General features: G+C 39.2%; 2 protein-coding genes and 2 pseudogenes across 2 annotated transcripts; 3 read left to right on the top strand and 1 right to left on the bottom strand.

Moving 5' to 3' along the window:
• The first annotated feature begins 165 nt into the window (after positions 1 to 165).
• On the top strand, positions 166 to 1,211 carry LOC125604759 (annotated as a pseudogene).
• LOC125604760 lies at positions 860 to 3,906 on the bottom strand (annotated as a pseudogene).
• A 1,288-nt stretch (positions 3,907 to 5,194) lies between these two features.
• LOC125604761 lies at positions 5,195 to 8,756 on the top strand. Its single transcript, XM_048774961.1, has 11 exons — positions 5,195 to 5,361; positions 5,495 to 6,270; positions 6,414 to 6,938; positions 7,017 to 7,125; positions 7,202 to 7,319; positions 7,393 to 7,540; positions 7,618 to 7,866; positions 7,938 to 8,066; positions 8,139 to 8,239; positions 8,328 to 8,402; positions 8,504 to 8,756. Exons 2-11 carry the CDS (start codon positions 5,499 to 5,501, stop codon positions 8,546 to 8,548), a joined length of 2,271 nt encoding a protein of 756 aa, XP_048630918.1. The 5' UTR covers positions 5,195 to 5,361; positions 5,495 to 5,498; the 3' UTR covers positions 8,549 to 8,756.
• Positions 8,757 to 9,098: 342 nt separating this feature from the next.
• On the top strand, positions 9,099 to 10,832 carry LOC125604762 (subtilisin-like protease SBT4.11). Its single transcript, XM_048774962.1, has 5 exons — positions 9,099 to 9,608; positions 9,688 to 9,785; positions 9,899 to 10,236; positions 10,321 to 10,351; positions 10,444 to 10,832. The coding sequence occupies exons 1-3, from the start codon at positions 9,258 to 9,260 to the stop codon at positions 10,122 to 10,124; spliced, it is 675 nt and encodes a 224-aa protein (XP_048630919.1). The 5' UTR covers positions 9,099 to 9,257; the 3' UTR covers positions 10,125 to 10,236; positions 10,321 to 10,351; positions 10,444 to 10,832.
• Positions 10,833 to 10,862: the final 30 nt, after the last annotated feature.

Genomic DNA, 10,862 nt, shown 5'->3' with positions numbered 1-10,862 from the left:
ATCATATATCTCTGGAAACCAAAAAATTTGAATTGAACGGAACCCAAACGCTAACCCAAATAGGTATCCAAAATTTTTTTAAAATGGAATTATAAGACCACAAATATTAATTATAATTAATTTTTAAATTGTTAAAATAATACTAAAAATAATATTTATATGTAGTTCATTTGGGGCTAAGGATTAGATAGTCTGCTTGTTCCAGGCTCACTTGAAACCTAGGGGAGCTTGAAGCAGCAATACGGGCTTGCTAAGAATGCAAATGAGGTTCTTTGGTCATTGAGGCTTACAAGACTCTCCGTGACAGAGCTCCAAACCTGCCAACCATGTAGTGGCTCACCTAAGTGGCGACTCTTCGCCTTTGTGGTCTTCGATAAATCAACAATCCACTCTGTTTGTAGCTTCTGTAAGTTTTTCTTAACCCTTTTATGACCTGTGAGGAGCTAGATGAATTGGCTGTGAAAATCGGTTTTAATTTGGTGTAGGACCAAGAAGGTAAGGTTCCATTGTATTGGTGGATAACAGCTGATGGGTATGTGGCATTTGCTGATGATGTTGAGTCTATAAAAAGTGCTTGTGGCAAGTCTCTTGCTTCTTTCCCTCAAGGTTTGTTTCTTCATATTTTTTTTTGTTTCACTCCGTTTAAGATTTTTATGACATTAGAAGCTAGATTGGGAGCTATTAAATGGTTGTGCTTGCATGCATTGCGGCTGCTTTTACTCGACTGCTTTAGGTGGGCTAAGGAGCTTTGAGAACCCTAAGAACAAGATCACTGCCATTCCTGCTAAAGAGGAAGAAATTTGGGGACCACCTTCAAGGTGAATAATTCTTCAAGATTAAGAAACCATATGTAGTTTTATTTTTTTCCTCAGTAATATTTTAATAAGGCTCACATAGCACAAACAATGGTGGTGGAAACAGGTGGAAGGAGCAACAGTTCTTGCAGATTGAAAATCGAAACTCTTCAACAGCAAAAAAATAAAATAAATCGTGCGGTGAAAACAAGAAGCTGTTCTATGAGTTCTTTAAGCTATCAACCAAAACAAGAAGCTGTTCTATGAGTTCTTTAAGCTATGTGATGATGTGATGATGTGTGTAGTGTAGTGTTTATATCTCTCTCTTGTCTTTTGCTTCTTTGTATAGCCAGCGTCTGTTTCTTCCTGTGTTTAACTGTATTCGTCCTAAATAAGCCATCTCTCTAAAATCCAAAACCACCTTCTCTTGATCCTTGTATCTCAAGTAAATCTCGAAATTTTCAGTCTGGTTTACAATCTCAAACACGAACCTAAAGAAGTTATACAGAGAGTGGCAATGAATGGGTTGAGTATTGAGTAGTAACTTCTATTTAGGTAATTACAAGATTCAGGTTTTTATTATTGAGAAACATGAGCAGCTTTTCAAGTTTCTCACAGACAACGAGATGAAGTAGAAGGCAGCCATGAGTTGTGCAGATTTAAGATACAGGGCAGATATCCTCCAAACTGTAGAAAGAACCGAAAATATTAATACAGTTTTTTGTGCGGATTCTCTGTTATAGTAGCTTCAGCAAGAAAGAATCCCATACCTCTCTCCTAAACATTCGATAATGTCACTTGTGAGAGTTGATCTCTTATGTTTTGTAAAAGCCAGAGATGCAGCCTTTCTCAGCAGGCCAGATCAGCTATACATCCCAAGATTGCTGGACTCTCAGATGGACTGAAATTTTCAGAGAGTGTAAAAAAAAAACACTTGCCTCAATCAACCAATGATTGAGCTAGAAAATGGTTGAGATAAAGGAGATGTCTAACCTTTCAGGACCTGATTTAAGCTGTTGCGCCCATGACAGAAACACTGCAACACTAGACGAAACAAATACATGTAGGCGCTCTATTAACCGTGAGTAATCTGATGGTATTTGATCAAAGAATAGTGAACTCACCTCCCAGAGAGAATATCACCTTGGCCACCACATCTCCTTGGGGAACCATATATGCTCATGATTTTACTGTAAAAAAATAAACACAATCAAACTTCACATTCTCAACGTTTTCTAAAGAAAAAGACAAGAGAAAAAGTTACTCACCTATCTCTCCATTGCTTATAAGATCAGTTTTCCCTTTCCTCAGAATCGTCACGCCACCAATCCTGAACAACACAGGCGTCTAATATTACTTATCATAACAATAGTTTTTACTTTCTAGGCTATAGTAAACTGAGTTTTGTAACTTCGTACTGTTTGGCCAAAGAACGTAGCTGATCTTCAGCCTTCCCTTCGTCCACTTCACAGTTCAGCACTTTCTGAACCAGGCGCTTATACTCGATCACGTTTGGAGTTAAGACAGCAAGCGGATAGCTCTTGACAAGATCAATTGAATTCGTTACGAGAACAGCCCGTCCTGCAGAATCATCATACAGAACAAATGAAAAGACAAAAACAATCACAAGATCCGGAATTAGAAGGAAAGCCAAATCACTCTGCTTACCCCATCGACAACAAAAGGAACATTGAACTTCTTGGCAAGAAGCATGATCTTACTCACACACTCCTGGAGATACAGAGTTGTCAAGTCAAAGTCAAAGTCAACCAACCAAAGCATTGAGGACTCAAATTAAGTAAATGTGATGAGAGGAATCTGTTACAAGGAGGAAAGGATCCCTTCCCAAACCAGGACCAATCACAAGGCAATCGAATATTTCCATCCATTTATCCACTTCTCCTATCACTTTATCCTGAACTTTTCTTTTCTCTTCCTCGGTGAACTGACTGAATCCAGATAACAAGATATAGATTATGAGAAAAACTGGCTTTGTAACTAATTAAACTAACAATGTGGACTGGAGCATTCACATTTTCACCTGATGTTGTGGATTCCTCAAGAACAGGGTGAACTATAAGCTCAGGACTATAGCTCTTAATAACAGGAGCTGCGTCTTTGGTACAGAACACATGAGACAAATCAGCACCCTACAAAGTTTTACCAGACAAGAAGAGATCAGTTTCAAAACCAAAGATGAGTAGAAAGAAGCTTAACAGAAACAGGAAACTACTAACGATTCTCAGAGCTGAAATGGCAGCAAAGTAAGGAGCTCCAGTGTATTCACGACATCCTCCAATCACAGCTATCTTCCCTAAAGCAGATCAAGTTTTACAACACAAAAGAGCTTAACATAAAAGAAAACACCAAAGACTCAAACACTGAAGTTGGAATTTGATTTTAGAAAAAAAAAAAGAAGATCTTTTGATATCGAATTCTAACCAGCTTGGCCTTTGTGTCGTTTAGGGTCGAGCGATGGTGTGACGGTTCTAAGAACACTCTCGGCGTCGGCTTCCGATGTGGAACTCATTGCTCTGATGAGATTTGGGAGATGGGTTCTTGAGGCACAAAGAGTTCGTACCAAGAACTGTTGTCTTCTGATCACAGTTGAAGAAGAGAGTGAATGAGAAGTCAACTGTTCAAAGGCGGAGATGACGCCATGCCTCAACAACATTTAGATTGATTCTTTCTACCAAAGGAACTAGAACACACCACCGCTTCCGATACAGCACAAGTATCAGACTCTTAGTGTGAGTCAGAGGGTCTTAAATGTATTCATTTAATTATCTTGTAGGCAAAGGTGAAAAATAAAAGGAAAAAATCAGAGTTAGAGATGATGATTGGCCGGTTTAGAGTTTCTCTGAATACTCTTTTCTCTTACAGTTTTATTCAGAGCCTGCTTCAAAACACTGACGTTTGTGGTTAAGTTAATTGGCTAGGGATATATGTAATTAGGTAAAGCATCTTTGGGTGGCTGCATCAGTCAATGATTAGTTTCATAACTCATCAAATAAAAATTAAAAAAAAAAGGATCGATAAGAAAAACTATATTAAATAATATTCAACTAAAAAAAAATTACAAACCGAAAACCGAGAGCAGTAGACTGGTCTATCAACGTCAAACGTGATGATGAAGATGATGATGATGACAATGGTGATGATGGTGATGGTGATAGGGACGAGAGGGCTGGACAGGATGATGATGGCCATGAAGAGTTAGGAACGTTCCATAATTGGCGGCAGAAGAGTGTTTTGAAACATCTTCTTGTGTGACCACCGTTTCAGCCTTTTCCACGTGGATTCTTATGCTCGTCGTTGTGCTCGATGCAACGAGCGATAACGCATAAGCAAATCAACACAACCATGCATATGTAGACAAATATCTTCCATTGTCTAGTCTTTTCTTTTCTTTTTGTGTGTGCGAGGTTTTTCTAGCAAAGCCAAAAAGAAAGAAAGTAGGTGTATGAATTTTTGAGAGATTGATTGATTATAGGGTTGATAAACAATGGTGGTGAGATATCAATTTTTTCTGAGTTAATTGGATTTTCTTTGGAAAGTAATTAAGACGATATAATGATTGTGCATATTATGTAAAAGAAATCTTAGATATATAGTAAGAAACTCCACCAAATTTACTAAGAGGAAATTTGTGAAAATAATGTCTAGAAAGAATCTTACAGAAATAGAAAAATTAACAAACCAATGGAGGATAATTTGTTAACAATTTTCACAATATATAATTTAGTTATGAGTCCAGTCGACTGTTTCAGTTTCACTAAATATTATTTTCTCCACTCACATCTGTTTAGGTAAGCAAAACTATTTACCGTTCCATGATCCTGGTCGTGCGTAAAATGCCCATCTATCGTTCTGATCTGCTATCATTGTCTTGTTGATAAGCAAAGAAAGAAGGAAGGAAGAGACAATCATCTCCATGTTCTTGTTACACTAAGATTGCATCAGCTGCAGAGAAACTCAGGGCATTAATCAATCATTAATGCTTGTATCAGATTTTCTCTTCTATATAATTGAATCAGTAATTACCGGTTTGTTTGATAATATTTTCATTGAAAATTAAATAATTTTTAGGATAATAGTAGTGGTATAATTTCATGGATGTTATCAATATAAAAAATTCTTTCAAGCAATTTTCATAATTAAACAATTTTTTAAATTAGTAAGTCTGGTCTTTGTAAATCCAATTTTGGCTAACTCATGTTCTCAATTTTCATAATTAAACAATTTTTAAATTAGTAAGCCTGGTCTTTGTAAATCCAATTTCTGGTCTCGAGTAAGAAATATAAACTTTTTGGAAAATTACGAGAGACTGAAGAAATATTAGGGGTATGTTCGCAATAAACAAAACCCGGGTTAAACGCAACGGTATGCGAGGCGAGAACCATTAACACATTTGTCAAAAATCAAACATCAAACATCAAGAAAGCAAGCAAGGAAGGAGATAAAGGAAAGAAAGAGGCGTAAGAGAAACACGGTGCAGAAGCCCCTAGCAGTTTTCACTTTCCGGCACTAGGGTTTGCTCATCCGCGCTCTGCTTCACTTTCAATCGGTAAAAAATCTCTCCTTTTTTTTTTGGCGTGTCTGTGTCTTTTTCTTGAGTGTCTGTTAAGTTTCCGAACAAAAAAGGTTCGATTTTTGTCTGTAGGAGCATTGAATTTGCAAATTGGTTTGTTGGATTGCAGAGTGATGAGTGGCGTTCGGAAGAGATCTCACGAAGAGGATGGTGTGACTCATACATCTTCTTCATCATCAGCCAAATACCCCCACGAGGATTCTGGATCTTCTTCTTACCCTAAATCCACTCATCCCCCTCCTGTTACTACTCATCCACCACCGGCTCAGGTTCACCACCACCACCATCAACAACAACAACCTCAATCTCATCCTCACCTTCACACGGTTCGTCACCACCCACCACTTGCTGCTGCTGTTTCTGAATCAAGAACCGTCAAGGGTCCGATAAGTGAGCCTAGAGATGGAGGAGAGAGACGCTCTCCTCTTCACGGCGTGTATTGGTCTCCGTCCCTCCCAGCGACGGGTTCTTCTGAGAGCAGAGATAACAGGAGTGATGGGAGAGAGATACATGGTGAGGCCAAGAGGGAGATTCATGGTCCAAAGGGCGAGAGGGATGCTAAGTTCGAGAGATCAGGGGATGACAGCGGAAAAGGTAATACCGGAGGCTATTCTAGGAATGATGGGAGAGGGATATACGGTGAGACGAAGAGGGAGATTCAAGGTCCTAAGCCTGAGCGTGTAGGGGATGATTTTAAGATGGAAAAGGAAGGGCATGCTCACTTGCCTTGGAAGGAGCAGAAGGATTGCCATAGAGGGAAGAGAGTTGAAAGCTCAAGCGCCAATGTGGAACCGTGGGTTGTATCACGTGTCAATCCTCAAGGATCAACGGAGGTTGGGGCAAAATATCTCTCAGCGCCTGTGGAGGGAGGAGCACATTTACAAGGTAAAGAGATCTCTTCATCTCTGTTCGCTTTAGCCTCTTCATCTCTGTTCGCTTTAGCCTCTTCACAGTTTACGTTTTTACTTTGTAAATTTCGCTTTTTGTGTGTTTCTTGTCCTGATGTTCTCTCTTCTTTCACATGACAGTTATGTACCCATGGATGTGCAAACCTTCTTTGTATGAAAGGTTTGACAAACGGCAAGTATGTGTTGAGATGATTTGCCCCTGTGCTCTTGTGGGAAATGTAGATCTCCTTGAGAAGCTCAAGAAGAAGAACAGAGAAGCGGATCTCAGAGTCTATGAGCATAGAGGGTTTTCTAGCATTTTCATTTCAGCTGTGGAGCAATTTTCTCAAACATACGCACCAACATTCTACGCTGCTCTGGATCTTCTCCCTCTTTGCTCTACATATGATCAAGCAGGATCCAGGAGTGTTACCTTTGTTATCACTGCAAGACAACAGAAACTCATCTCAGCAGGTCTTATTGATTTCTGGACGAAAACTTACTCATGCTCCGTTCACTGTTTGGAGAGAAGAAAAGGGGTGTATCATCTTGCGTTTACTGGCACAGAGGAAGGAAGTAGAACGCTGTTTTGCAGGATTTTCTTTCTCTTCAGAAAAGATGTATTTTGGAGAGGTCACTCCCACGCTGTGGACTTTAGAACCATTGGTAAGATCATTTTTTATATTTGATAGTCCCTTTGAAAGATCATTGCCTTCTTGTCAATTTTCTCTCTTTTTCTTTCAGAAGTTGAACAAAGCTACATTGGACCAAGGATGAATGGGGATACAATTAATCTTGATTTTGTTAAAGCATTGATTGAAGGATTCAAGAAGCAGCTACCTTTACATATAAGGTATATCCATGCAAGGAACTTTTAGTTGATACACTTTGATATACTCTACTCATACTTCTTGTTTTTCTTTTTGCAGGTACGTAAATCAGATTCTCTTGCAAACCACTCACATTCTGGAGTCTCTGCCGACGCTTGTAGATATTCACGTAGACGATGGGCAGTGTGTTATAGTGTGCGGAGATATCCACGGGCAGGTGAGATACATTGCCTTCCATTATGTGTTCTTTTTTCCCTTAAGTTAATTCAATGTCAATATGTTCCCTGCAGTTCTACGACCTGTGTAATATTTTTGATAAAGAAGGTTTTCCCTGTCAAGAGAAACAGTTCCTGTTCAATGGCGATTTTGTTGACAGGGGTTCCTTTTCAGTAGAAACCATTCTCACCCTGTTTGCACTCAAGTGCGCATGTCCTTTATGTAAGTATGAATTGATACAGGTTAAGTATATTTTACATTAATTATCTGTTGTTTGACAATTGAGAAATATGCTGCAGGGATACACCTCGCGAGAGGTAACCATGAAAGTAGGAGTTTAAACGAGGTTCATGGGTTTGAGAAGGAGGTGCTGGCAAAGCTAAATGAGACCGTGATGGATATGTTTAGTGATACATTCTGCTGTCTTCCTCTAGCGCACGTTCTCAACAGAAAAATCATTGTTCTTCATGGCGGGCTCTTTAGCCGAGATGGGGTCACACTCAGTGATATCAAGTCAATTCACCGATTTTGCCAGCCTCCTAAAAGAGGTATATACTTTGTTACGGTTGCTTATTGTGATTCTATTCTGATTGAGGACATTTTATTATTGTCTTTTCAGGACTTATGAGAGACTTATTGTGGAGTGATCCACAAGATTCCCCTGGAAGAAGCAGGAGCACCAGAGGAGAAGGCATTATTTTTTTTGGTGAAGATGTCACAGAGTCATTTTTGAGAGACAACAATCTAGGTAAGTAAACCTAATCTATTAGGTTCTGACTCTTGACTCTTTTTGATTAGGTGTTTAACTTGGGGTTTGCAGATCTTTTGGTCAGATCACACGAGCTTAAGGATAAAGGATATGAGATTAGCCATAATGGTAAACTCATCACTGTGTTCTCAGCACCTAACTACTGCGACAGGGTAACTTACTAAACTTCAGACCTTATTAATGCAATGCAAGTAATCATTGGTCTCAACACACATGAGTTTTTTTTTTTTTTTTTTGTAGGAGAATAACAAAGGAGCCTTCATCGTTTTCAAAGCTCCACAAATGGAGCCAGATATTCAGACGTTCTCAGCTGTGGTATGGATTTTTTTTCCGAGAGAAAAAACAAGAATATGTTTGTATTCTTTTCAGACATGTGATTGATTTTTTATTTTTTTTTGTGTGCTGATTTTTCACAGGGACACCCGTACCGGATGTGGAGCCAATGGCCTATTGCAGACTGAGAGAGATTTTCTTTTTGGTATCTGCTGGTTTGGATCGAAGATTAGTTAGCAGTTGCTGTCAATGACAACTCATAGACCTTCCCTCATAGCTGGAACGTTCTTATTGTTGTTGTTTTTCTCTTGATTGGGTTTTGTTTCTACACCTTGTTGCTTTGGCCATTGTTCCTTTTGACACGTTAAAAACAAAAAAAAAAAGTGTTTCTACTCAGATGGTCTGTCTTTTCCTCTTGATGAGCTTTCATTGTGTCTTTTTCTCTTGATGAGCTTTAATTGTGTCTTTTTCTCTTGATGAGCTTTAATTGTGAGAAGCAAACACATGGCTTGTGCATATATATATTTACCTATGAGCTCAGAATTTAAAACATTTTTAGCATATTAAACGTAAGTATCAAATTCAAACGATATGAAAACATATATATTCATGGTTTATTGTGTATAGTCCAAACGTAAATGCCAATATTTCAGAAATATATATATTTATAAAAAAAATTACAAGCAAAGTAAATGTAAAAATTACGTTACGTGAGTCAGAAGCTTTGACTCGAGGGGTTGAATATAAAGTCTTGCTTTTTTTAGCAAGCTGATTGGAGCAAGACACTATTCACCAGGAGACGCTAGGGACTCAAGTGGCCACGGTACACACACCGCTTCCATCGCGGCTGGAAACGCAGTCCCGAACGCCAGCTTCTTCGGGCTCGGCTATGGAACCATGAGAGGTGCCGTTCCAGCGTCAAGAATCGCCGCTTACAGAGTCTGCGCCGGAGAATGTAGAGACGATATCCTACTCTCCGCGTTCGATGACGCTATCGCCGACGGTGTTGACATTATCACCATATCTGTAGGTAGTACCGATGTGTACCCGTTGGAAGAAGACCCTATCGCAATAGGAGCATTTCACGCTATGTCCAAAGGGATACTCACTGTGAACGCGGTTGGGAACACTGGTCCGAACATAGCCTCTGTCACGAGTTTAGCACCGTGGATGCTAACCGTTGCAGCCAGCACAACGAACCGTGTGTTTGTCACCAAAGTGGTTCTTGGTGATGGCAAAACACTTGTCGTACGTATCAAGTAAAACATTTAGTATCTTCTTGTCGGTTAAATTACCAATGTCTCTTCGTTTTATGTTGTCATAATAGGGAAGATCAGTGAATGTTTTCGATCTTAAAGGAAAGAAGTTCCCCCTGGTGTACGGAAAATCTGCTGCTTCCTCTGCCTCCAATGTCACATGCGCCGAGTAGGTAACTTCCACCGGAAGAAAAGCCATTTGTGTATAGAGTATGACCTAGAAATAGTTTTAAATTTTTGATTGGTGATGATGAGATTTGCTTCTTCTTCTTCTTCTTCCAGGGATTGCATGCCAGATTGTCTTGACGCATCTCTGGTGAAGGGAAAGATCTTGGTGTGCAATATATCTTTCCCCTACGTAGCCTATACAAAAGGAGCTGTTGCAGCTATTGTTAAAGATGGATCAGACTGGGCTCAAATGGAGGGTTTACCTGTATCTGGCTTAGAAGAAGATGATTTCGAGTCTTTCCTCTCTTACATTAACTCCTCAAAAGTAATTAAACATTGATACTTTGTTAATTTGGCAGCCAATAACTCTTGCGTTAGTGTATGTTGGAACAACTCTAAAAGACCTTTCTGATGTGACTCACAAGTGGAGCGAGTTATCTTTCGGTCACTGGGTAAGATCCGCACAAGTTTAACTTAAAGTAAATTCTCACCTTCTTTTTCAATCTCTTTGCTGACCGGTCTTTGGCAATTTGCAGGCATCCTTGATTCTGAGCCTTGTAGTATCCGGTTAGTTGGACATATCATTTTCACTATGATATAATCTTTATGAAACCTGCAAATATTTATGTTTCTTTCTTTCAATCTTTCCTTCTTTGCAGTGATGTTAATGGTGTGTGTTACTAAGGTGGCGCAGAACGCTCTAAGAAAAGCTTTAGCAGAACACGGAGGGGACATGAACGGAGCGGTTGCAGCCTCACCTGAGCTGAACGATGTGGCTGATGTTCCGGCTGATTTAAATGAGCCGCTCTTGATAAAGATAGACTCTCAATCACATCAGGACCATGAAAATCAGAGAGCCATGAAAGAAGCTGCTGGTTAGATTAAGATTACTTTGTACAATAATCTTATCATCATTAACTTACAAACTACAGAACATAGGCAGAAAGATCAGCTGTTGATGCACATATAATATATAGACATCTATTAGCTCTCGATTCTTGGTTTTTGTATAAGAACATAGATTAATAAAATTATTATTGTCATTCAATTATCAGCTGTTAATGCACGTATAATATAA

This window comes from Brassica napus, unplaced genomic scaffold (genome assembly GCF_020379485.1).
Source record: "Brassica napus cultivar Da-Ae unplaced genomic scaffold, Da-Ae ScsIHWf_619;HRSCAF=914, whole genome shotgun sequence".
Lineage (NCBI taxonomy): Eukaryota > Viridiplantae > Streptophyta > Magnoliopsida > Brassicales > Brassicaceae > Brassica > Brassica napus.
The sequence above is the reverse complement of the archived record's forward strand: the minus strand, read 5'-3'. Positions and strand labels throughout refer to the sequence as shown.